This window comes from Haliotis cracherodii, unplaced genomic scaffold, assembly GCF_022045235.1.
Source record: "Haliotis cracherodii isolate W230 unplaced genomic scaffold, xgHalCrac1.p SCAF_12, whole genome shotgun sequence".
Lineage (NCBI taxonomy): Eukaryota > Metazoa > Mollusca > Gastropoda > Lepetellida > Haliotidae > Haliotis > Haliotis cracherodii.
This window is the reverse complement of record NW_027266267.1, coordinates 24,633,046-24,645,593: the sequence shown is the minus strand read 5'-3', so window position 1 is coordinate 24,645,593 and position 12,548 is coordinate 24,633,046. Positions and strand designations below refer to the sequence as shown.

At 42.0% G+C, this 12,548-nt stretch overlaps 2 protein-coding genes across 3 annotated transcripts in view; both read right to left on the bottom strand.

The window, feature by feature from the left end:
- Positions 1-348: 348 nt before the first annotated feature.
- LOC139457702 (funoran endo-beta-hydrolase-like) lies at positions 349-5,372 on the bottom strand. The gene is made up of 3 exons (XM_071239057.1): positions 5,087-5,372; positions 2,609-2,756; positions 349-1,870 (listed from the first exon to the last, which is right to left on the bottom strand). The coding sequence occupies exons 1-3, from the start codon at positions 5,333-5,335 to the stop codon at positions 405-407; spliced, it is 1,863 nt and encodes a 620-aa protein (XP_071095158.1). The 5' UTR covers positions 5,336-5,372; the 3' UTR covers positions 349-404.
- Positions 5,373-9,006: 3,634 nt separating this feature from the next.
- Positions 9,007-12,548, bottom strand: part of LOC139457701 (beta-1,4-mannosyl-glycoprotein 4-beta-N-acetylglucosaminyltransferase-like) — a 36,308-nt gene continuing 32,766 nt past the window's right edge. For both annotated transcript variants that reach the window (XM_071239056.1, XM_071239054.1), the window contains exon 2: positions 9,007-10,858. In XM_071239056.1, coding sequence (XP_071095157.1) covers positions 9,130-10,713 — 1,584 coding nt within the window. In that variant the 5' untranslated portion in view covers positions 10,714-10,858 and the 3' untranslated portion in view covers positions 9,007-9,129. The remainder of the gene's footprint in view (positions 10,859-12,548) is intronic.

Genomic DNA, 12,548 nt, shown 5'->3' with positions numbered 1-12,548 from the left:
AACAAATACCATCTCTAACGTCTTTTGGTATGACGCGGCCGGGTATTGAACCCCGGGCCTTCCGCTCTCCAGGCGGACGCTCTGCCACTTGACCATGGAAGTTGTCTAATTTATAGGTAGACATGTCAGTGATGTTAACCATAGCAAAGACCTCGTTTTGGGGTTAACCCGCTCCTTGAATCAGCACATGTTAAAGCCTTTTAAGAAATCTATACTAATCACAAAGCAAAGAGTATCAACATAATCAGGGGGATCATAGGGTTAATTGTAAACCTAAGGGAAGCAACTCTGCATGGCGAATTTGACGTGTGGGCTATCACCCGTACTATCATAATACTACAACAAACATTTTACTGTGCATTGTATTCTTTATGTACGCGAACTTAAAGATACAGACTGACTGATCAGAGAGTTCCGACAACAAGAGCAACAGTTGACATCCGCCCTCCCGATTGGGCAAAGTGGAACTTGGCCACGTTCTGGTTCTGCTTCAGGAACGAGACTGGAACTAGATATTGCATCGTCATCCATATTGTGTCGTATTTACCGTTGTTTTGATTATGTAGGAAATAAAATGAGTTGAGGGAATTGCCGTTCAGCTGCACCGATGTTGGTTTTGGATTGTCGGTCTTGTCACTGAGGCTGATGCAGACTCGCAGATACACGTACTGGATATTGCTCACATGGCCAAGATTGATGTTGGTGGTGACAACGTTGTTGTGTATTGGTTTAGCAACATCTTGTCCGTAGTGGACAGTTTCCGTGATCGTCTTGCTGTGAGCAAAGTTGAAGGCAGTTTGGAATTTAAGATAGCAGCTTGCCTCAGTCGGCAGGGTGACGACTCCGTTGTTGAGGTGGACGCTTGATTCCTTGTCTCGTACTGTAACCTTGTGGGAGTTCAAGTGGACACAGGACATCACTGCCGTAGACGGATTCATCCATCCGTGATCAAACTTGACCTTGACCTGGGTCGGGTGCGTGTCAAAGTTATGCAGAAGAAGTACGACCCTCTTTGAAGTTGGATCCACTAAAGCATGCGATGCCACGAGTCTCTCAGCTCCATGGAATTGACTGTCTGTTCTCAGATACGTCATGCGATTTGAAAGCACCTGCCAGAAGTGATACGCCTCGGCTGTTTTTCTCTCGTGGTTGTTGGTGTCCAAGAGACTGTAATCAATGCTGGCTTGCCCAAAACTTTCTCTATGTCCAAGCAAGAACGCCACAGCTCTGTCGACCACTCCACGATGATTCAGCATGGTAAACATTTCTGCATTGTGCTGGTACACATAGCCATAATCTATCAGTGGGTTAGGCTTCTGCATATTCACACCTATGATAGACCCCAAACCAAAGGCTGAACAGATGATGGGCATATCTTTTCCTGTTTTCGAATGGGCATAACTTTCAATTAGATCTATTATCCCAACAAAGCGGGCTTCATTCGAACCTGTGAAGTAGTAGGATTCTCCTGTGATGTACATATGGCTGAAAGGGTGAAAGGAAATGAAGTCAAGGTGTTTGACCGCCATGTCCAAAAACTCCTTGATATTTTCCCAAACCTGAAAGTCGTGTTTGTCCAGCTGACCAATTGCACCGGAATATGCCGGACCTCCAACTTTAACGTGTGGTAGAGTAGCCTTGACCTTTGCATTGACGGCTTTGTGGTAGTCAGTAATCTGTGTCCAGTTAACGTTGTATTTCCACATACCGTCGACTTCGTTGACTGGTTCAAAGTATGGCGGTGTGTCACCCTTGCTTCCATCATGGACGGCCTTTAGCAACATGGCAGCCATATCAGCAGCGGCATCCACGTTGTTAGGGAAGTGGCCTTTGTGTTGAGATGTGTCCATCCAGTGTGGCCAGGCATCGGCTAGGGAAGACACATAAATAAAATTTAATGCATTTAACTATGGTGTTTATTAAGTATCTAAAAGTATTCCAACAGATTTAATATTGCTAACATTTCTTGAGGCCTTTTTTCTGTCTTTATTTCCTGTTACATTATACTATTGGCTGTGTTATATCTCGAGTCCGGGCCACTTGTCGTGGTTCAATGAGAATCTCTCCTGCATGAACGTCAGTGTCATATCTTGACCATTTGAAAATGATTCCTTGGCTTGTTGAAGACTAACGTTTAGTGCCGGATTTAGTCTTGTTTAGAAGATTATATGTACAAAGGCATGGTAAAATCTCAATTGAGCCAAGCATAATGCTAAATTTCGGCGTAGAGCTGAGGCGATGGAGACTTGCTAAATCATTCTAGAATGAGTTTGATTAATCGTTCTATTGGACACAGACAAGCATAGTTTGTCTCCTAGACCTTTTAATTTCTGTCAAAATGAGTAACTACTTCGAAAACACAAGCTGAATGTTCACAAGTGAAGATGAGTATTCTTATGTTCTCTCAAACAAATTATGCATTACGATATTAGAGATCGTAATGGCATTGTTCATTATTTCGTCAGTTCAGGGATTTTCTCGTTTTCATTTTTGGTCTTTCTATTTCATGGGAATGATTTGTAAAAGCAAATGCAGCTTTTGCATCGTTAAAAGATGTATGAAAATTCAAAAAAAATCAAAATGTCATCAAGGTAAAAACTGATCTGACCTCTAAGGTCCATCATGATTTCTCTCCCCGGGGTTCGTCCGTATCCATCTCTGTTGGCAGAATATATAGAAACTATGTTCTGCTGGAAGCTTGCATTCCGGAAGTAAGCTGGATCAGCATAACCCTTCCGGAGAGGATCTTGTGGTGCCTGCACACAGTGTCATGATCATGACATTGTTGTAACTCATAGGGATGCTAACGTGAGTGTGTTGTACGTCGAGGTGTGCTGACGTGTGTGTTGTACGTCGAGGTGTACCAATGTGAATGTGTCGTTCATCGATGTGTACTTTGCTGAGTGTGTTGTTCACCGAGGTGTGCTACATTGTGTTGTTCCTCGAGGTCTGCTGACGTCTGTGCTATACGTTGAGGTGTCCTGACGCCTGTGTGTGCTGTACATGGTGGGGGGGGGGGGGGGGGGGGGGGGGGGGGCTGACGTGTGTGTGTGTTGTACATTGAGGTGTGCTGACGTGTCTGTGTGTGTGTGTGTTTGCGTTGTACATCGAGGTGTGCTGACGTGTCTGTGTGTTGTACATTGAGGTATGCTGATGTGAGTGTTGAACATCGAGGTGTGCTGACATGTGTGTGTGTGTGTGTGTGTGTTTGTTGTACATCGAGGTGTGCTGACGTGTGTGTGTTGTACATTGAGGTGTGCTGACGTGTGTGTGTGTTGTACATTGAGGTATGCTGACGTGAGTGTTGAACATCGAGGTGTGCTGACATGTGTGTGTGTGTTCGTTTGTTGTACATCGAGGTGTGCTGACGTGTGTGTGTGTGTTTGTTGTACATTGAGGTGTGCTGACGTGTGTGTGTGTTGTACATCGAGGTGTGCTGACGTGTGTGTGTGTTGTACATCGAGGTGTGCTGACGTGTGTGTGTGTTGTACATTGAGTTATGCTGACGTGTGTGTGTTGTACATTGAGGTGTGCTGACATGTGTGTGTGTGTGTGTTGTACATCGAGGTGTGCTGACGTGTGTGTGTGTTGTACATCGAGGTATGCTGACGTGTGCGTTTGTTGTACATCGAGGTGTACTGACGTGTGTGTGTGTGTTGTACATCGAGGTGTGCTGACGTGTGTGTGTGTGTGTTGTACATTGAGGTGTGCTGACATGTGTGTGTGTGTGTGTGTGTTGTACATTGAGGTATGCTGACGTGTGTGTGTGTTGTACATTGAGGTGTGCTGACATGTGTGTGTGTTTGTGTTGTACATCGAGGTGTGCTGACGTGTGTGTGTGTTGTACATTGAGGTGTGCTGACGTGTGTGTGTGTGTGTTGTACATTGAGGTGTGCTGACATGTGTGTGTGTGTGTGTGTGTGTTGTACATCGAGGTATGCTGACGTGTGTGTGTGTTGTACATTGAGGTGTGCTGACATGTGTGTGTGTTTGTGTTGTACATCGAGGTGTGCTGACGGGTGCGTGTGTTGTACATTGAGGTGTGCTGACGTCAGTTCGTTGTACATTGAGGTGTGCTGACGTGTGTGTGTTGTACATCGAGGTGTACCAGCATGAGGAGTGTTACTTGTGTTGTACATTGAGGTGTGCTGACATGTGTGTGTTGTACATCGAGGTGTACCAGCATGAGGAGTGTTACTTGTGTTGTACATTGAGGTGTGCTGACATGTGTGTGTTGTACATCGAGGTGTACCAGCATGAGGAGTGTTACTTGTGTTGTACGGTGTCCTGACACTGATTGTGTTGGTCATCGATGTGTTATCAACGCTAGTATGCTGTACATCGAGTATTACCAACGTGAGTGTGTTGTACATCGAGGTGTGTTAGCATGTGTTGTACATCGATTTGTGCTGGAGTGTGTTGCATATCAAGGTGTTTTGACGTGTGTTGTACATCGATGTCTACTAACGTTAGTTATGTTGTACGTCGAGGTTTGTTGACGAGGATGTGATGTATATAGGGGCAAAATAAAATCTGTTACATTTTTTTTTTACATGGGGCTATAAAGGCATTCTTATAGCATTTTTCATTTTTTTCAAATTCATTGCTAGGATTCGATAAGCGTTGCAGTGATATATTAACAATATTTGTCCTAATGTCTGTCCATGATCCTCGCACAAAAATAACGTTTTGTAAAAATAAACTCGATCACGAATTCAACGTCTGAGACCTACATCACTTCGGCCTTTCCTCCCACATTAAGCTGACACGCTGCGATGTAACTGGAATAGTGTTAAAAGCGGCGTTAAACCCAACTCACTCACTCACTCATCCTCGTGTTTATTCAGGTTATAAAAGCTTGTACGTCCCAGTACTTACTCGGGTAAATATATAACATCAACACTAAAGAATAACCAGTCTCTATTTTCCCACAAAACATGTTCCATTTGGGAAAAAAGGCAGAATTGCGATGAAGATTATATGAATGGATCACAACAAATCAATGATAACGACTGGTGTTCGCGAAAAGGTTAAGCATGTCTTGCCCTACCAGCAGCAGAGCACTTAATATGACCACACCATCTACCTTCTCAAAGGCTCCAATATCTCCTTTGTTCCAGCGTGCAGCCCTGGCACCAGTTTTCTTCACGTACTGGATGATACTGGGCTTATCAAACCCCATCTTGCCGTTCCAGCGATCAGGATCAAACGTCTTCCGTCCTCCTTTGAGGACGAAATCCTGAAAGATTGTCACTTGATACTGACAAGTGACTAGGCACAACATGTAAACTATGATTGCCACACACAGTGACATCTTGCCTATTGAGAACGACATTGTTTGCCGGAATGTAGGATAGACGGCAGTTGTCCTGTATATCAGGTGAGGAACGCAGGCGGGTCAAGGTTTATCTGGTATAAAGTTGGCTGGTTGTGTAGGTCGAGATGACATTTGTACATGAGAAAGAGACATGTGTTTGTGTGTGTTTGTGTGTGTGTGTGTGTGAGTGTTTGTATGTGTGTAGTTGTGTTTATGTATGTGTGTGTATGTTTGAGTGTGTGTATGTGTTTGTGTGTATTTATGTGCTTGTGTGTGTGTGTGTCTTTATGTGTTTGTGCATATGTGTGTGTTTATGTGTTTGCATTTGTGCCTTTGTGTGTATGTGTGTGTTTGTGTGTGCTTGTGTGTGTATGTGTGTGTATATATGTGTATGTTTGTGTGTGTGTGTCTGTTTATGTGTGTATGTGTGTGTTTGCATGTGTGTGGATTTGTGTGTGTATGTGTACATGTGTGTGTATGTGTGTGTTTGCCTGTGTTTGTGTGTATGTGTGCATTTGTGTGCGTATGTGTGTGTGTGTTTGTGTTTGTGTGTGTATATGTGTGTGTCTCTGTGTGTGTATTTGTTCGTGTATGTGTGTTTGTCTGTGTTTGTTTGTGTATGTGTATGTTTGTGTGTGTATGTCATAGATTGTTCAGTGAGAGGAGGTGCCGAACAGTTTCATATTACCTCACAACTGTGAACTGTTCGTCATCCGTCCATCCATCCTATGAAGCTGAAACGTTGTATGGGGCGGTCGGTTAGCCTAGCGGTTAAATCGTTAAGAGCCGGGTTCGATTCCCGACATTGGTACAATGTGTGAAGCCCATTTCTGGTGTCCCCCGCCGTGATATTGCTGGAAAATTGCTAAAAGCGGCGTAAAACCACACTCACTCACTCACTGAAACGTTGTATAAATAAATACGGTGACTTGAATCAACCAATCAGCGTGCCTAACCAGCCGATCAATTTAGTCGACAACTCTCACACGGAATCTTTAAGGGTCAGTATTGCAATACATAGAATCCAAATCATTAGTATCGATCGATCGACTATCTACTATTTCATGCAGTGGCCATCGTTACGAAGCAAACACCAAGAAAGTGACCTCGAGATCGAGAGGCACATGCCATTTGTGTAGTTCGTGCTTGTTAAGACAGTTTGGTATCGCCTCCGAGAAGGCGGTCACACTGGGGACATGTATTGTCCTCCAAAGATTGACCGATATATTCTCTGAACAACGCAGGTGCATAGGGGCATTGCAGGTACAACTGTAGTGGGCATTCTCGTAATTTCGACATAACACAAGTAAATACGCCGAAAGTGCATAAAGCCTGCATCGAATTTTTCAAAAGCATAGCCTCTTGCAAGAAATACTATGTATCTGCACTGAAATGTCAATCATTTCTTTAGAAGAAGCTGACGAGGTCCCAGTTTGCTGTTTTTTAACGGTAGTGGTTTGATAACGAAATCGAGCCACCAGATGTTCCTGCTGATAATGAATGAGATGTTTTTGTTCAAATTGTTCTTCCAATTCATATGGAAAAACATATTTTGAGTTTGCCACAAGAAACTAATTTGGAGTGAACAAAACTTGTGACAAAATTCTAGGTGATTTCTTTGGCCTAATTTGCGGCATGACGTGGCTGAAGTTTGCTAAACCTTCCACATGTGTCCAATGATTGGCAGATCTAATCAGGACATCTCAGCAGCAACTTTGAAACACATTCCAGTAGGGCCATCATTGATTGCGTTGGTCATTTGCCTAAAACTAGATCAGGTAATCAGTCCATGCTTACTTTCATGTGTGCTTCCACAAGGTTTCAAGGAGCTATCACTTTATGGAAACTTATGGCTCCGGTAACTGTCTAGATAAAGTTCTTCACTATGGTTGGTTTTGCAACAAGCTATGCAACAGTTAGGCATAACTCAGTTTAAGTCTAGTGCCTTTCATCCCGAATCTCAGGGAGCCAAAGAGAAGTTCATATGATGAGGATTTACTGTTTTGAGACTGGGAAGGATTGGGATGAAGGCATTTATTTGTTGTTGTTTGCTGTTTTGGAGTCAGTGTAGGAGTCCTTAGCTTGTAGCCCTTTTCACCTTGTCTTTGGCCACACTGTTCATGGAGCTTTAAATCACTTGAAGGAGCATTGGGTCAATGATAGCTCTGAAAGGACTTTGTTGAAGTATGTGTATCATTCCAGGCATGGCTTTTTATCAAGCTTGTGAGTTGCTAGGGATAATATGAAATAATCTCAGGACAAAATGAAAGTACACTATGACAAAAAATTCATATCTAATCAGAACAGGAGAGAAGTCACAAGAGAGGAAATTCAGTGATAAAATGTTGGTGTTTTTGCCTGGTCTACCATTACGTGCTAGATACAAGAGTCCATGTGTCCAACTTGACTTTTGTTTGTTTAGTTGTTTGTTGTTTAATACCGCACTCAGCAATAGTCCAGCTATATGACGGTGGTCTGTAAATAAACGAGTCTGGACCAGACAATCCAGTGACTGACATCATGAGCATCAATCCATGCAATTGGGTTGGTTGGTTAGTTTGTTGTTTAACGCCGCACTCAGCAATATCCCAGTTATATGACGGCGGTCTGTAAATAATCGAGTCTGGACCAGACAATCCAGTGATTGACATCATGAGCATCGATCCACGCAATTGGGATACAATGACATGCATCAACCATGGTTCTTGCCATGCAGTCGCCATTTGTTGAAGACTAGCAGAAAAAATAACTCTTCATAAATATTAACTCATTGCATGTATAAACAAAGGGGTTCAGGGGATAATACGAGTTTAACGTTTGTGTCACCCCCTCGACCTTCATACTCATGTTCATTCAGCTTCTGAAACCTTGTACGTCCCAGTTGTGACTTGGGTAAATATATAAAGCCAAGGCAAGAGAATAAATAGTCACGACTTTCCCACAAAACAAATTCCATCGGAGTAAACGGCAAAATAGCCTGAAGATGAACAAATCACTGGAAATGAGTGATACCACCAGGACTTGTTCAGCATGTCCTGCCCCATCTTGCTGTTCCAGCGATCATGATCAAACATCTTCCGTCCTCCTTTCAGGACGAATTCCGGAAAAAGTCACTTGATATTGTAAAGTGACCAGACATAGCATATAAACTATGATTGTCAACCATAATGACATATTGCTTGCGATATTATTTGCCGGATTGTGGGATGGACGGCAGTTGTAATATTAGGTCAAGGTTTATCTGACTTAAAGTTTGTTTTAAAGGTCAACATAACATGACATACATTTGTAGACAAAACTATTGTGGGTCATGTCTTATCATTGTGAAAGTTTTCAAATATTTAACCATGATTGCAGTTTTGATTGTATTTACTTTTTGTCAACTGGTTGTCAACACCATTTAACTTTCTGTGAGTGAGTGAGTGAATACGTGCGTGCGTGCGTGCGTGCGTGTGTGTTTGAGAACGTCTAGCGCGAGGTCCGTCATCCGTGCATCCATCCGATGGAACTGAAACATTGCTTGGATGATTTCAGAAAAAAATTTGTTTTCTCAAAAAGGGCTATCAAGTAATGATTAATCGTGAGGCCTGACGTGTATGCTCCATTGTCTGCTGTAGAATGCATATTGATCATGATTCATTCTTTAGGTTTTGACTGAACGCAGTTAGTGGGAATGAGTTCATCAAGAATTTATTGCACAGTAACCAATGAATACAATCGTAAGAAATCAACGAACGATATAATTCATTATAATACGACTCTATTGTGCTTACATGTGCTTTTCTGGGAGCTGTAGAAATAATTAAATGGTATCATATGGCTGTTGGGTTCTGTAACATGAAATTAAAGTATTCTTTATGCTTGAACAGGTAAGGGTGGTCTTTCAATACGTAAATGTCAGTCAAGCAAATTGGATCAAATTGTCTCTTTCCATCAAAATATTCCCCTTTTCTAAACAGAGAAGCAACGTAGTCAAATGTGCATTTCTCTGGGTAGTCCCCCCATCGGGGGAAGTCAGCATTAATAGCAGAAGTCAGCTTCGTGATAACCTCCCTTGGAGAGGAGAACCATGATGCATGCCACCCAGCATAGTTGTCAGGTGATCCGATGAGCCAAGTTTGAAACATGCCCCAGGGGTGATTTCCTTTCTGGAGCTGTTGTATCACTCCTTTACTTCCTCGAATTGCATCACTACTTCCTTTATAGATGTCTCTGAGCATCTGAATACTACACACTCCTACAACCGTTTTAGGGTTCTTCGTCACTGACCAAAAGAATCCATACATAAAACTGTGAAGAACAAACCCAACAGGGAAGGGATAGCCATTGTGAAGTTTGAGGAAGTGCAGGAGATTTACAAATGGCGTTTCGTCGGTGTCCATAAATACGAATAAATCATCTTTTCTTAGCCCTGAGACTCTGGCCTCTACTGCAGGTGCAAGGTGCTGACGGATGTAAGTTTCGGCTATCCAACCATTCAATCGTCCGCCAGCTGGGAATGTGTCCAGGTAGACATGCATTATCTTATGGTGGAATCGCTTCATGTAGCCTCTTCTCAAATTATGTAATAACCTTAACGGTCGTGGATCTCCATGTCCTGTATAGTTGGATTCCAGAATCACAAACAGATCCACGGCTGAGTGCACCTGTAACATCTTCAGCATCAGTACATGGTGCTCCATATTGAATGTCATGACTAGAATCAGCCGTCGTGGCTTTTCTCTTGGCGTGATGATGTAACTGCGTGACAGTTTGGACAAGGCAGTCTTCACAATGCTTGGCACAGAACAATGTTTCCCTGCATAATCTGAGCTGCACACACAGGTCACGTTAGAACCCTGCTCCTGCACTTTGGATGTTCCTGGTTTAAAGCATTTTAGCTTTCCGTTTATAAACGTGAAATCCTCGTTACCAAGATCTGGAAGAGTAAATTTCCATGGCTTTTTCAAATCATAATCTTTATACAAATTAGGACCGTCGTCTTCGGGTAGATTCAATGGTTCAGTGTTGTTTATTGAAAAGAAGTAATCTATTGAGGAATACCAGTTATCGAGATGGCTTATTTCTCCAGGTTCAAATGGAAGCCATCTGTTTGTAGTATTCAAGTGACAGGACGCACCATGATATCGGTATGGATACAATGTATGATCAATGGTTTTGTTAAGACTTGACATCGACTTTGACGCCCCCAACAGTTTAGTTGTGTTGTACGAGTATACAAGCTGTGTTAAAGATGTAACCATTTTTGAACCATTGACAGGAATTTTCAAAGGCACTCTGGTGGATGTGTCCGTCATTCTGATTAGCACTATCAAGAGGAAGACGACCTGTGCACAGATGACAGCAACAACTGCCCTTGACACTTTATATTTCATGAACATTCGTAAATAACCCATCTTTAATTTGACTCTGTAGTAGGTCACAGTACCCTTGATTATCAGGACATGTGAACGTTGATGGTCCTATCAGCAAATATGTGCTTTATTGAAAATCTTCCAATGGTTCTTCTATTTTCTTATAGCTTGCGTGTCGATCACACACCTGTAAATAAAAACAACAAATATCAATACCAATTCATGATAGAAATAACGTTTGATTAAACCAGAAAGGGGGCAATACTTATGCCATGCAAACAAGAAAACGTCGGTTGTTTTCGTATATGGTCATTGAACGAAAAATCGACGTTTTCTGGATGCTTTCTAACCATCGGCTTTCGTCCAAATATCGTCGTTATTTGACGTCGGAAGTTTCTCCAGGTTCTTGATTGACATTGTCAGTAGACAGCGTTTACCAGTATTTCTATTTCTTAGCTTCCATTGGTCAGCTCTGTTTGTCAATTAAATACATGGTTGCATAGTTTCATGCGACACATATAATTCTCTATGGTATTTATCCCAGTTCTGGTCGCTATACACGTGGTACGGCCGTCTCACCTTACTAAGAATATGATCAGCACTTTTGTCTGGACAGTTACAGTATGTCTGGGCACAGTAAGACCAATAGCACCCACAGACGGACTTCTGTTTTCAATTTAGAGATTATCCGGTCAAATACCTACCACTACGGCGGATATAAGTTGGATACAGCTTCCTTACTGTAACATTAACTGAACACAGGTAATCACCACACATGCATTCATAACGTTTGTCAATAAGGTTTTACGAAATTTACGAATTACGTTTTTTAATTTCTTTTAATCTGTAATTCATGCATATAAAACCTAATTATGACAAAGAAACCTAACATACTCAGTAAATGATATACTGTTAAATTAAACTGTAACAGCTTCTGATTTCATTGCTCGTCAGTGATGATTGCCAATTATGTGATGGGTGATGACTTCAAATATATGCCGATGTGAGAGTCGAAACGTTCTGATTAACAATAATGCTCTCGGCTCTCGGTGTATACATCCAGTATTAATTGGAACATATCATGATTACATATCCATGTTTTTTTTTTATCTTCACAGGTCTAATGGTTGATGGATCAAGTAATAACAGAAATGAGCCAACTGGAACAGTATTCCAGTTACATGAAGGCGTGGAAACAATATATATCACTGTCAGTGAGAGAGTAAATATTGCTTAAAGCCACATCAGCAGTATTGCTGTATCTGTTACAGAAATAATCACATTATTATTCATTGAAACAAAATTCTCCAAGACCAAATTGTAGCATTCGGCTGAAATGAGATTGTCCGATGTTTTTACACGACACCATAGTCGCTACTTTAGGCCATACAAAATTAATTAATAGATTATAATCCTTTCCCACCTAACTACAAAACATCCCGCCTTACATTATTCTATTGCCTAAAATTTCCTAGAAATAGAAATATTGCTAATATGTGTGTTCCTACTCCGTGCACGTAGCCCCATTGAACACGCATGATGCGTGTGAATCGCATCCTTTGACAGCAATTGTACACAGATGCCTTAAATAGTTCGTTAAGAAAACAATAACATCTCTATACTGAATAAGTACCCCAAATATGAGTGAGTGAGTTTGGCTTAACACCGCTTTGAACAGTATTTATATTCCAGTTATTCCCTGGCTTGTCAGCTTCAAATGGGACGAAACCCACCATCATAGGTTTCTGGCACGCCCAAGGGACGCAACTTTACGTACACAGCGAATTGCGACGCCTCAGAGGACTGAACCACTAGGTCACTGTCCAGGTAATTGGCAGAAAAACGCGAGATCGCGAGATCGCGACACTGGTCAAGTG

Coding starts and splice junctions, on each gene's coding strand:
- LOC139457702 (XM_071239057.1), bottom strand. CDS start 5,335: ATGTCGTTCTCAATAGGCAAGATGTCACTGTGTGTGGCAATCATAGTT. Junction 2,757..5,086: donor ATATTGGAGCCTTTGAGAAG/GTAGATGGTGTG, acceptor CACTGTGTGCAG/GCACCACAAGATCCTCTCCG. Junction 1,871..2,608: donor AATCATGATGGACCTTAGAG/GTCAGATCAGTT, acceptor TGTCTTCCCTAG/CCGATGCCTGGCCACACTGG.